This window comes from Hoplias malabaricus, chromosome 5 (genome assembly GCF_029633855.1).
Source record: "Hoplias malabaricus isolate fHopMal1 chromosome 5, fHopMal1.hap1, whole genome shotgun sequence".
In the NCBI taxonomy this organism is placed as follows: Eukaryota; Metazoa; Chordata; class Actinopteri; order Characiformes; family Erythrinidae; genus Hoplias; species Hoplias malabaricus.
In genome coordinates, this window is record NC_089804.1 from 12,495,125 (window position 1) to 12,509,756 (window position 14,632).

At 39.4% G+C, this 14,632-nt stretch overlaps 1 protein-coding gene across 2 annotated transcripts in view; it reads right to left on the reverse strand.

Moving 5' to 3' along the window:
* Positions 1-3,680: 3,680 nt before the first annotated feature.
* Positions 3,681-14,632, reverse strand: part of prdm5 (PR domain containing 5) — a 50,376-nt gene continuing 39,424 nt past the window's right edge. The window contains exons 15-17 of one of the 2 annotated variants that reach the window (XM_066671489.1): positions 11,109-11,213; positions 5,796-5,956; positions 3,681-4,737 (exon numbers count right to left, since the gene is read on the reverse strand). In XM_066671489.1, coding sequence (XP_066527586.1) covers positions 4,719-4,737; positions 5,796-5,956; positions 11,109-11,213 — 285 coding nt within the window. In that variant the 3' untranslated portion in view covers positions 3,681-4,718. Of the gene's footprint in view, positions 4,891-5,795; positions 5,957-11,108; positions 11,214-14,632 lie in introns of both variants that reach the window. The other variant, XM_066671488.1, reaches the window with a different exon arrangement.

Consider the following 14,632-nt stretch of genomic DNA (forward strand, 5'->3'; position numbering starts at 1 on the left):
ACACACACGTTTACTGATAATTCAGGGTGGAAACCCAGTAAGGTTGATATTGATGATCCCAGAAGTGGGGCAAATTACAAGAGAAACAAGAGAAGGCATCACACACTGGTCTTTATTCCTCTTGCCCCATGGATGGAATGATTCTGCTAGTGTTTAAAAGTGACATTCACGATTTTAATCAAAGAAATGTAATAAAATTCAGATGTTTCCTCACTATTTGCTAGCTCTCAGGTCTGTGTGCGCACTAGAAATTGGTCTAATGTTTTATTAGGCATGCATAAATGTCATTTTACTGTATTTTTGTACTTCAGAGGCATATAGTGTAATAATGTAATTAATAATTAAAACAATTTGGTTTAATTAAAAACTTTATTGTTCATTTTTGTAATTGTCCATCTTTTATTTCGTATTTTCCCACATTATCCCACCAATAATTTTAATTTCCCTTTTAATCTATCTATCAATAATTTAGTAATGCTACAAGCTCTTGATATGCATTTGCAGTGTTGTACATCTCTGATAAGACAGTTTCCATTATACGATCACGGTTGGGATGTTCTACACTTGGGAGTGTTTATTTATTGGCAGTGCTTATTTAAGAGCAGCAGAAGCCTGATCTATGGCATTGGGATCCATTTCAAAATTTGAGAGCAGAGAAAATAAATTATCAGGCAACAAACAGTGCTCTTGCAAACGGGAAAACATTTCCCGAGAGGAAAATCCACCTTGTTCGAGGACAGTCAAAACAGTGCGGCATGCTCACTGCTCTTGGTTTCTCCCCGCAGTTCGCTTTACTTATGGTGCCATCACTGATTGTGAAATAATTCTGACATTGTGAGCTGTCTGCTTATTAACACAGCAACATGCACTAGGCACAAGTTATCGGATGTTGGTATCAGAGCCTCGTTTGTGATTACGAGTACGAGTAAATGAACACGGTATCAGGTACATGTCCGATACCAGTATCAGTACTCATGCATCTCTAGATTTTATGAATCCCTGGTGTCAGTAAACGAGTTAATAATAAAAAAAAAACAAAGGTGCTCAGTCCAACACGCAAGGCTTTGTCTCTCCACTCACAGCAGAGAAAAGGTTTGGAGAAAACTCTGAGCTCTATTGCTCTAATCCTGCACCATGGGTGGGTGATATTAATTTTTTTTATCTGTAGATGGAACAAACTCTAAATTTGGGAGGGCGCTAGCTGCATGAAAGTAAACATAAACGAGAGAACAGCAAAAAGAACACACAAACAGAGTGAGTGAGAGAGAGAAGCACATTCATTATACATGCCGTTTTAGACTGTAAACTATGTAAAAGCATTCTGTGGCTCAGGGGAGCGTCCCACGCTACCTGTTTCTGTAGTGACGGCAATGTGAACTGATTGAGTGGTTTGTGTGGCATGGACTTTATGACACTCATGAACTCAGGGTGTGGACAAATGTTTGCCTGCGTGCACACAAACACACACACACACAAACAGGGACAACAACAGGAAACCAGTGTACCCAGTTTAAAAAAAAAAGTAAAGCATAATTAGAAACATACACACACTTGAGGGATATGAAGGGTGTGATCCACTGTCACCCTGTGACTGATGTCAAATTCAAGTCCAAGTCTTGTACACCACAGAGATGTGTGAACAGTGTTGGAAACCTACATTCTACAAACTACATAATCAAGGGTTATTTCCATTTATTCAGTTATTGGTTTAATGTGAAGTGCCTGTAATTCACTGTAAAATGATTAGTGATAATATCTGCCATTATGTTTCTGCCATCTCTCATCAATCATCCCATCAATAAATCAGAGTGCAAGCTGGGTTTCACTAGGCTGAGAACAGCATACTTGCTGTTAGTTTTTCAATTTTGAAGCTTAATGTTATTAGAGCAGGTGCTTGTACTGTATGTAGACTGCAATCTTTCCAGCTTGGCCCATTTCACTTGCCAGACCAAATTAAAATTTTGGGTTTAACCCCATTATAGTTTTACCAAAGATAAGCTACTTTATGGTAATAGATTACAGCCCAGTGTGTTTGAGCTGCACAACAAAAAACAAACAAAACCAACAGCAAAGTGCTCTAAAGCAGTGGCCCACACATGCCTCTACTCAAGCATGCAATTTACACATCTTAAATACCCTTTCTCACCCCCCACTGCTGAGATTCCTCAGACATGAGTGTGTTTGAGTGTGTGCTGGTGTATGGTGAGGTGTATTCTAATGCCACTGCACTAATCATGTGGCATTAACTGCTAACACAAATAAAAACACAAGCACATGTCTCCCCCCAACCACCAATGTGGAGCCTCCTCTCTATATGTGTGTGTCCGCTGTGGTCGGTGGGTACAGCTGGCAGCGTGGGACAGCTTAATCACTGTTGTCAGGGCCACGCCTGCGGGGACTGTGGGGGTTGCCGCAGTGACCTTGTTCCCGCGGGAATGCAGACACACTTAGGGAAGTGGCTCATGCATAGGAACATATATAGATCAGACAGATGTTCAGCACATAAACACATAGAGGCTTGTCGTGTTCCAAATGTGGGAAAAGCCAGGAGACCCTGAGAGAACTCTACAAGTTCTTTTCAGACCAGCAACACATTAAAACCCTGTCTCAAACAGGTACATTTATAGATCTGAAAACTAGTGCGTGCTCTGATGCAGCTGCAGTTATGGTGGGATGAAGTATTTCTGTGTGGCTGATGGAGATGGAGTGAGGGATTGTGGAGTAGATAGGGTGTGGGAGCATCACTCACTGAAATGTTTACACTACAAGTGGCGACTATTAATACAGTTGCATGGGAATGCTGCACACATCTGGATGGACAATGTCTGCTCTGCCCCACCTGGATTTCCCAATTTCTGCAGCAGGGAAAGGAGGCTCTTGAGAAAAGCCAATAACCCCTGGGAGCCAGAAGAGGAGCTGTTTTACAGGAGAACCTGAAAAACTGAAAGAAGGAATGGCTTTCCATGTAGACAGAAGAAGATAAATCAGCAAAGTAAGAGAGTAATGTGTTAAACAGCAGCTGGATTCTGCAATTTGATCACATAGCCTGGCCACCAACGCACAAAACAGAATTAACGCTAGAAGTTATAATGTGACAAAGCTCATGTGAATAAGGAGAGAGGAAAAACAGATCAGGAGAGAAAGCAGAAAATTGAATTGAATCTCAAATAAAAGGGTGAGTAGTCCTCATACCGTCCTCATTCTCTTTGCTCTGAGACAGTACAAAGAATATGCTGCACCACAAGAGATCTGAACAGCCTTAAAGCAACACTACTAGTATTTTTACCTTTAAATCACAGATTCAAAATCATTGTGATGCTCCACTGATCTGTAATAGGGAGAATAGAGCCTCTGTCATTGCTACTCCAGGCCCAGCCCTGCAGAAACTGCACTATGGAACCAGCCCCTCCTACCTTACCCTTGATTGTGCTGTAAAAACGAATTACACTCTGCAACTGTTGGGGCAGCCCATAAGAAATAATACCAAACACTACCCAGTGTTCCCTTAACTAAACCATGACTTTAACTCTAGCCTTTAACTATAATGTAATCCCCTGAAAATAGGAAGAAATTAATTCCAAAAGGCTGCATCCCTTGATTAGATATTGATATTAATAAGTACACTTTCATTCTATAAACATTAGAGGGTAACTATTTTAAAACCAATTTAATGACAGGTTTTGAATACCTTTATTTAGTAAAACAACAGGAAATTAAAATGTAAAATATATTTTATGTCAAATACATGCTCAGGTACTACATATTTCAATCACAGATTTGACAATTAATTCTGTACATTCTCAAAACCTGAATGATGTACAGGTTACAGGACTGTTAAGTCTGTGAAACTGTAAGGCATGTGCACTATGCTTTTATTCAGAGCTTAAGACTAGTAGGTGTTGTCTTTGACAAGTCGGTATCGGCTCAAGCCAAGCTAACGCTTTAATCAGGCTCTAACCCGCAGTTACCAAGCTTGGAGTCGGGCTTCAGTTAATGACTGTCGAGTGAACACTTGTAATCAACGCTCAAAGTACATATGATTAGCCTACCATCAACAGTTTACCCAGGCTCAAAGGTTTATAATTAGCAAAAGCAAATAGCTGCCTGGGAATCAGGGATTTTCATAAAGTGCTTATGAGGACACTTTAGCGCAAGAAAAAATAAAAACCCACTCAGTCTGAACAAGCACCAGCTCCACTTTATCTTGCTCATCTGGATTCAGTCTTTTTTCCATTATAATCTAACAACACACTTTTATACATTTGTCGACCAAAACCACACCCAAAACAGCAACATTTCTTACATTAATTATATTATTTTACAAATGAAATAAACAAAACAACCTGAACTTATAAAGCATAGATAGTTATTGGTAGATACAGATGTGTTGAAGTGTCAACAATATTATAAACTCCCATATATAAAATTCAACATTCCAGAAAACAATGGTAGGAGTAAACAACGTGCAACAGACATCAATGACCACTGAGCTCCTTCTTTGGTCGCAATAAAGATAACTAATCTAACAGCTTGTGATAGAAATAGATCATAAAAAACAATACTGACAAAACAATGTTGAATATACTTTTTGTAACATAACTGTAACAAGTGTAAATTTTCATTCCTGCTGAAAAATCTCCTAAGACATCTTTTATTTTCTTTCATATTGCATCGCTCCCATCTTCACTATTCAAAACCTCCAGAGAAACTTCACTGTGTTAAATAGCACCATCTAACCTGGAAAGAAAGTGGAAATGTGTTGTGCTTGTGTGTAACTGTGCAGAATGAATATCTGTATGCTTTACCTTTGAGGTAATACGGCTCTCTTTATGTTCTGGCTATTCAGCAGAATCATGCATAGCTGAGACAAATAATCAGGGTAGAATTGCACTGAAAAAAAAGCACCATTCAGTATTGAATTACTGCAGTATTGCTGAATACGGTAGTGTGTTTGTGTTTTTGTGTTTGTGTGTGTGGGGTGAATTGGGGTGAATTTATTTCTGTAGTTCAACATGGAATATACACAGTTTCTAGCTTTTTCACATATTCGTGTGACTGTGTGTTTGTATTTACTAGTTTAACAGTTGCCATTCTACTAGGTAAATCCACACCTATTGGTAGATGTATTAGAAAGTCCCGAATTTAGAATTAAGGCTTTTCCCTATGTCTATTAATCAGTACCTGCCTGGTTGGCCAAACCAATGTTCTCACAGGTTAACTTGTCCTGCAGGCCACACTTTGAGCAGCTATTATCTAGTTTTTCTTTAAGTGTCAGTATCTGATCACAGGCAAACTTAAAGCTCATGGTTCCTTCCCACTGAAGACAGGGTTAAGAGTGGCTGAAAATTTGGGAAAAGTTAGTTACTGACATTTAGAAAGTGCATCTATATGAGAGGTGTTTCTGATACAATGGGTATAGCACTGAGGCAGGAAACACCAGCTGAGGGTCTCTGGACTCCAGCACTCAGTTCCCAACCCCAATTCCTATTGTTTAAACAATAAAGTAGTACCTGACAAAATGGAAACATGGTGCATGTACTGTATAAATCATCGCTGTCCAAATAAAATGATCTACATCTAAAACTGCAACTTCACAGAAGGGAAATAACTTTAAATGCAATGGATTTAGGTGCATTTCTACTGGTCCGATCTAATGTGAAATTTTCATACAATATAAAAAGCAGCTGATATATTCAAATGATCTAGCAATATAAAAAAAAAAAAAACAGGGGAAAATGGAGAGAGAGATTTCTTCTCTGGACAGTGATGATATGCATGTATGTATTACTCTCTACCCATCAGTCTCTCCATGGACGTTTTCCATGTGCACTTTGAGGTAGTCATTGCGTGTGAACTTTTTATGACAGAGAGAGCATTCTGCCATTGGCCGGTTCGGATTGTGGGTCAGCTTGTGTCTGATCAGCATCTTCTTCAGACTGAATGACAGGTCACAAACCTACAGACAATCACAGAACAGAACAAATATGGATTGATAGGTTGAACTGGACAGTATAATGTCATCAAGTATAAGCTAGTTTCTAGAAATAATTCAAAGAGACAAAAAGGTGTGAACAAGTTTACTCTTTCTGTGATGAAAGAGAAATGGAAAACATGCTCTTGTTTGATTGGTGTAACATCAAGCAAGTTCTCTGTTCATCTTTTCATTGCTTCAGTATTTTAGCAAGGGTGCTTGTCTTTTTTTGAAGTGAATCAATCCTCTTGGGTCTATTTGTGTACTTGTTTACCCAAGTATCTGAGGGTGATAGCACCAATGCCTAACCCACCTGCTGCAGGATGAAAATCTACAGAAAATAATTCTGGTGGTGAGACTCAGAGAGCAGGAGAGTGGGGGGGTCTGATACATTTTGCAACATCTGGATTACATAATGCACACCAAGCACATCTAGCTACTGACCAGACTGTAGTGAAGCAGATGCATCCTTCATCCTTAATGCATTATACACACTATACACCAAATGAGATCAACTATAATATTTCACAATGTGTCCTGCTCTTTCCAATTAAAAATATACAATTTTAAATGCTATAATAAATGAATTAAAAATACAATATAAATGCATTGGGTTGATCTGCACTTATTTTTACTGTGTACATATATGTATTTATCATACTATGGTTGTTTCTCCTGTGTGGTATAATTAGTCTGTATGTATTTTTCCATTATAATCTAACAACACACTTTTATACATTTGTCGACCAAAACCACACCCAAAACAGCAACATTTCTTACATTAATTATATTATTTTACAAATGAAATAAACAAAACAACCTGAACTTATAAAGCATAGATAGTTATTGGTAGATACAGATGTGTTGAAGTGTCAACAATATTATAAACTCCCATATATAAAATTCAACATTCCAGAAAACAATGGTAGGAGTAAACAACGTGCAACAGACATCAATGACCACTGAGCTCCTTCTTTGGTCGCAATAAAGATAACTAATCTAACAGCTTGTGATAGAAATAGATCATAAAAAACAATACTGACAAAACAATGTTGAATATACTTTTTGTAACATAACTGTAACAAGTGTAAATTTTCATTCCTGCTGAAAAATCTCCTAAGACATCTTTTATTTTCTTTCATATTGCATCGCTCCCATCTTCACTATTCAAAACCTCCAGAGAAACTTCACTGTGTTAAATAGCACCATCTAACCTGGAAAGGTTAGTCTGTATGTATCATAATAAAGAAAACATATAATTATGGTTCCCACCAGTAGTTAGCATGACTTTATGCTGCTTTACTTTCTAAGTCATAGATAAGTGAGAGATGAAACTGAATCTGTAACATAAAGAGGACCACAACAGCAATCTAACATAGCATGACAGAAGTAGCAAAGCATAAACTTTCACTACCAGATGCTCCCTATAGATAAACCTAACATGTATACACATACACACAAAACCACTTGAAATAGCACTGCCAGCAAAAGCAAGAAGCACCAGTTAGAACATCAGCCAAGTCATGCAATAAATCATACACACTTCGACCAGCAACAGCCTGGTGCAAATGTGCAGCTAATGTGCACACACACAAATGAACAGGCAAAGTGAACCATTATAAAACGTGCATACCCAACCATTACATCCAGTCAATCATCTTAATACAGCAGCTAAGGCGTACAGAATCTGAGCCGTTAAAGGAAGACAGAAACGCACAGAGAAAGATTGAAAGTGTTGGGAAACAGCTGAGAAGGGAGGGAGACTTGGGGGTAAATCCGGTTGTTCTTTTCAAACTGTACTGAATGTAATCCCTCAACCCAAAGACACAATGTATAGAACACCTCCCATTCCCTCAAAGCTCCCTTTAGGAGCTGTGCATACGGCAAGAACTCACAAGGATTAGAGACTCTATAGTACTCTGTGTTGTGAATTTGCAAATGAGAATACCACCTGGAACGTTTTAGCATTTAGCAGTGGTGTCCTGAAGGGTTTACCGAATATTGTGGATGTTGTGCCTTATATTGACACTCACGGACATTGCAGTGTACATAGTGCATCTACAAAACACGACCTATCCTCACAGGAACACAGTACAAGTTCTCACGGAACAAAGAACAAGGATAAGCTATCATTCAGTCAAAATCACAGTTCTGGCTATAGGCAATCAAATGCCACTCTGCCCCACCTCTTCAATAGTTTTCCACACCACAGAAAAAAAGGTAGCAGTCATTTAAACTTGCTGGTCATTTAATCAAAACCATAATTTGCAAATTACATGTTACAGGCTTCTCTGAACCAAACCCTACAATTGTGTAGGATGTGCACCTGTGTACAGTTTGAATAAAGAAGCGGAAATTCTAAATAAACAAAATAAAGCAGGGTTTTTAAATTAATCTACTGATGAAAATGTTTCAGAATCAATTACTAGTACATAAATATGTTTTGTTTTTGATTCTGAAGCTAGGAAAGGACTGAGGCTGAGGCTCCCAACTGTTCCACATACGCAGGAGGGATTTAGAGACCCAAATCCATGAAATTCATTCGCAAAAGAATCCAAACAATGAATGCTGCATTATTTCTTAAAGCTCAAAGTCTCCTGCAGTTGTCTAAGTTTACAGACGCCAGAACATAACTGCTGTTCTTCACGTCAGCAAGTCTGAAAAAATTTTTAAAACGCGAACCACATTATAGCATTTTCTTTTTAGACTAATTCCACTAAAACCACTGCTCGACCAAAGACTCAAAAAACATGAGACGTAGACATGCCTCTGCCTTCTGGTTAGTGTGTAAAAATATCAGTGTGGACAGAGTTAAGCCTCATCACTGCAAACAGGTTTAAGAACCCTTTAAGGCTTGTGCTCCTCCTTGGTCACATATTAGGGGAGCATATGTTATTATTACCAGAGCATGATACTGTTTTTTTTTTTTTGCTAAATTTGCCATGAAGGAAGGTCTTAATCACCATTAATACCTTCAATAGAAGTGAAATATATATTTTTTAATATAATCAAAAGAAAGCTGGATTATGGGTGGTTTATGCCACTGATCATGGCTGTTTTAGGAGTTTTCTACGCAAACGGTTTCAGGGCTTAAAAGACCTGTCACGTCAGGGGAGAGAGGGCTGGAGGAAACAGCCAATTTCACTGGGTTATGTCTGTAGAGAGGAAGAAAAAGTGGTCAAGTTAAGAAATGCTTGTGGCTTGCCTGAAAAATCAAATAAAAACAGTGCGAGTGTTTTTCATTTTGTTTGATGAGATCAGTGAGATTGCCATGTGTCCTTTGTGTGTGTGAGAGGGGATTCTTTCTTACTCTCCTGTTTCACTGTGAAGGTGTTGCTTAGGAAGTGGAGGGAATGATGAGCATGTGCATGTGTATTTTTAGAAGATCATTATCTATTGGGGTTACCCAGTGTTGGACTAGAGCCAAGTACGGCTAACTATCTCTCTCTCTCTCTCATATAACATCTGCTACCATTAGACATTTCTGTTATGGCAGCCTGGCTGAGAGAGGCAGAAAAAAGTGAGACATCCTTTGTAATGAATAGCTGTGATTCCTGAACTGCCACTAACTGTTTCTGATGGATGGTTAGCTTGATGGCTACATTCTTGTTTGGCCGTCCACAACTTACTGTGCACCTAACTAGTTTTTTTTTTTCATTTTTTTAATCATTTTTCTTCCTGTTTGAATGTACAATCTGGTCTTCTGTGTTCTGCCAAATTATTTGCTATTTGTCAAGTTAACCAATGCATTCTCATTCATTCATTCATTCATTCATTATCTGTAAGCGCTTATCCAATTCAGGGTCGCGGTGGGTCCAGAGCCTACCTGGAATCATTGGGCGCAAGGCGAGAATACACCCTGGAGGGGGCGCCAGTCCTTCATAGGGCAACACAGACACACACACATTCACTCACACACTCACACCTACGGACACTTTTTGAGTCGCCAATCCACCTACCAACGTGTATTTTTGGACTGTGGGAGCACCCGGAGGAAACCCACGCGGACACAGGGAGAACACACCAACTCCTCACAGACAGTCACCTGGAATGGGAATCGAACCCACAACCTGTGTGACTGCGACACTACCTGCTGCACCACCGTGCCGCTCAATGCATTCTCACTTATCAATAATGTACAGTGCAGTTTTTGCCTCTTCTAAGGTTATGGAGGTGTCTCTGATTTATATGTTCTGTTATGTAGCCTCATCGTGACCTGCTTTATTGGTATTGATATATCTCTATTCCTCAACATGAGGGACCAAATAACTGAGAAGTATAAAGTATCCAACTTCTGGTCTGGTACAATAGCTGAACTATCAAAAATATTTGTGGCTCATGTATTATTTGCAGATTCCAGTTTGTATAAAAACAATTATTATCAATGCAACATTGGAATTTCAAATGAAAGTTTAGCACTGTGTGTGTGTGTGTTCAGGCAGGAACATCACAAAAGCACTATAAAAGGTCAGTTTGTGGTCTAGTCCCATATTATTCAGTGAGATTGTCTGCAGTCCCCTAACTGACAGAGAGTGAGACGAAGAGGTCAGGTGTTTTTTTAACTCTGTGGTTTGGAACCTGGCTACTTCTTGGTGTGAGGTCTGGCTAGTGTGTGTGTGTGTGTGTGTGTGTGTGTGTGTGTGTGCATGTCTGTTGAGGTCTGACCGGGATCAATTTGCACAGCGTAGTTTCGGACTTGTGTCCACCTGGCAGGACAACCTTCCTCTGTGGCTCCAACAGCAAAGTAACACTCCATCAATGTGCTCAGACCCACACCAACACACACAAACACACATCTGAATTTGTAATTTGAGTTACTGGCTGGACACACAACTTTCTTAAAACAATGCAGTTAAATCATCACTTTCAGATGCATTTTACTGCCATATTTGTTATGGTTGTAAACAACACAGTAGTTCTGTAATGTGTGGGAGTGTTGTGATAGCATGGGCCATGCCAATACAGAACAGGAGAGAGATTAAACCTAGTCATAGCTCCAATCGCAGGGTTGGTCAGAGTTAAAGCCAGACGTCATACAGCACCCACAAACTAATGAACAAACTACTGCACATACTTTAAGCTTACACTAAAGTTGTGTTTGTGTGTGTGTGTGTGTATAGTGTGGTGCAGTACTAACGTCACACTGGAAGGGCTTTTCTCCTGTGTGTGTTCGCATGTGCTCATCCAAACCTCGCTTCTGACTGAAGGCCTTGTTACACTCACTGCATTTATATGGCTTCTCCTGTAGAAGGGAGGAGAGGGGGGGGGTAGGGAGATAGAGTGATGGAGGCAGTGAGATAAGGAGAATGAGAAAGATAGACGATTAATAAATGTGAAATGCAGAAAAAATGATTCCAAGCTCATTTAAAATTACAAAATATATATTTTATTAAAATACATATTTTATTTTTTAAACATCCCATATCTAAGTAAATATACACATGTGCTCTGTTATGGAACTGAAGATTCTGTGATGTAAACAAATTTAGAAATTCACGGCTCTGGAAACGCACCTGGAACAAATTTTACAGGAAAATCAACCTTAACACAATCCCATTTCTCCGTTCTCTCTTTCTCTCTCTCTTTCACACACAAAAACACAACACAGACACACAGCTCTTCTTCTGAGAAGTACAATCCATTGGTATGTTTCACTTTAGATATTCTCTGGATAATATCAACACTACACTTAAACACTTCATTGAAAAAGAGTGCTGATGTGGTAGGGTGTTGGACACCCAGATAGCATAGACCCAACCCTGACCTAGCAGGTTTAGATGTCCTGGGAATGGGTGGACACAGGAAGTAAGGATCCTGGAAAACTGTGTTATCTTATAGGGTGGGCAAGGAGGGATAACTAACAAAAACACACACACACACACACACTGCACTGAAGATCACGTACAAGTGCTGGAAGAGTGTGCATGTCAAAAGATATGGCAGATAGAGGGTAGCCATGGGCAAATAAATGATTTTATCGAATACTGCGATAATTGAAACCAGTAGCGATATTAGGTAAAGTATTGTTCAATTTATTTTGTGTTCCATGTGACGTACTCTCTGGGAGACAGTAAAGAAAATGGACGAGCTTGAACTGAAGAAGGTTGTCACCGTGCCAGTGTGTCAATATTTATGTTTCCAAAAATTTGACGATCACTTCATTAATGAATTGTTAACACGATAATATATTTAATTTGGATAATTCTTGAGGCAATAATCATTTGCCTAAACTTACGTTATCGCCTAAGCCTAAGAAAGATGGGGGGAGAGAGATGTGTGTGTGGACTCCACTACATCAAGTAAGTTATTAGAGGAGTATTTTGTTGAATCTGTCAATTTAACAAGTATCAGATCAGCCATAAAAAAGAACCAGAGCTGGAGTTTCAGCCATTTGACACTGAAAAATATGCACAAGGTCCAGGTTCATGGACAGGGACTCAAACACTGCTGTGTACTGGAGGAGGATGCACAATGCACTCTGGTAAAACATTACATCTGCAGCAGCTGTCTGCCTTTACGTTTCCTGACCTTTGATCATGACATTGAGCTGTGCCTGTATGCCTGATTCAGTTTTAGCTGGCCGCCAAAATGACATTCAAACATTCTGAGAGCACAGAAACTCCTAACATTTTAAACAAAGTGTCTGTGTGAATTTATTGGTTTGAAGATGGCAAAAAATAAAAAAAAAAATAAAAAAAATAAAACTAGATTGCCAGCCTAGTTGTCTTTCTTCATTCGCAATGACATCATCAAAGTGTCGTTTTCATTGTGCCATCATCAACGCTGCTCCCTCTCTGCTGTGTGTCAGACGTCAGCTCATAACTTTCCCACCAAAGAGCGCCTGGCAGCCTCTCAGCAATCTGTGTGGATACTGCATGGAATCAGCCTTCTGCAGTCACTGAACTTAGTGATGGCAATGCTCGGTTTGGCAAACTAAAGCACAAAATGGAGCACAATAAATTGTGGATAGAACTGATCAGTTGCTCAGCTGCCGTTTGACTCTGGTAGATTACTTATAATGAAAACAGCATATTTTAAAAAAGCAATGTGTTTTGGGTAAATATGGTGTGCCCCATTTTCTCAACAGAACTCGAAATTGCCTTGTAGTTCATTCTGAGACTCTCACTTCCCCAACACTGTGATTGATGCACTGCTAAGTCTTAGACCAAGGTCCTTTTAAATATACATAATTTCTGTGTTATTTTGTCTTGATTGGTTCAGTCATCATATGCCAGTTGTATAAAACAATTTGAAGAGGTGGGGCAGCACGGTGGCGCAGCAGGTAGTGTCGCAGTCACAAAGCTCCAGGGGCCTGGAGGTTGTGAGTTTGATTCTCGCTCCGGGTGACTGTCTGTGAGGATTGTGGTGTGTTCTCTCTGTGTCTGCGTGGGTTTCCTCCAGGTGACTGTCTGTGAGGAGTGTGGTGTGTTCTCTCTGTGTCTGCGTGGGTTTCCTCCAGGTGACTGTCTGTGAGGAGTGTGGTGTGTTCTCCCTGTGTCTGCGTGGGTTTCCTCCGGGTGCTCCGGTTTCCTCCCACAGGTGACTCAAAAGTGTCAGTAGGTGTGAGTGAGTGTGTGTGTGTTGCCCTGTGAAGGACTGGCGCCCCTCCAGGGTGTATTCCCGCCTTTTGCCCAATGATTCCAGGTAGGCTCTGGACCCACCGCGACCCTTAACTGGATAAGCGCTTACAGATAATGAATGAATGAATTTGAAGAGGTAATCCAAGTCTTGATCCTGTGATTCAAAACATTACACTGGGATATGGATATACGAGATGTTTGTTAAAAAATTTGTTCTACATGTTTACATAAACAAATTTATTTTAATTCTATTTGTCTGCTCCACTATAAAGATTTATTTGCACTGAAGAAAGAAAGTAGAAGCACTGGAAAATTACTGCTTCTAGCTGTGTTAATACATTATCAATAAAAATGCAACAATTAAAAATGTATGTCTAGGGTCAAGAAATGTTGTTGGCTTGTAATTATAATAGGAAAAATCTTGCTGTGACATTTTGAATAACATGGCATATCACCAAAAAGAGAAATTCTGTGACATGTCCTCATTTTACCTTACTGAACATACACTGAGCAGAAGATGAGATAGGAAGTCCTTGCACACACAAGAGAGCATGTGTGACTATATTTGCTTAGTCACAGTAAGCTCCGGTTTACTGAAGCATAGCAAATCAAAGGGTATGAAGATAAGCTTTTTCATACACTTGGATATCCTTCAAAGACACACACACACACACACACACACACACACTTTTGCATGCATGGTGAATGAATTGTCGGGGGGATTAAAAAAGGGGGGGGATGGTGGGTTCAAAGGACAAGGCCAGAACTCTAGCTTACATTTTTAATGTGGGACAAAGTCTTATCAGATATACCTCCAAATACAGCATCAGTAAAACAATTTGCTTATATCTAAAAAGTAAAAGCTATTTATAATTTGCTGTAACAAGACTTTATAAAAACAATATATTTGTATATTTTAGTTTAAAATATAATATACATAACAGATCCAAACAATCTCAAATCTCAAAATGAAGGGTGAATTATCCAATCTCTACCTCACCAACCAACACACAGTCCAGTCTTAGCTGCCCTGACGTTCAATGTATATAAAAATCATGACTAAACTCTAGCTGGGGTTTAA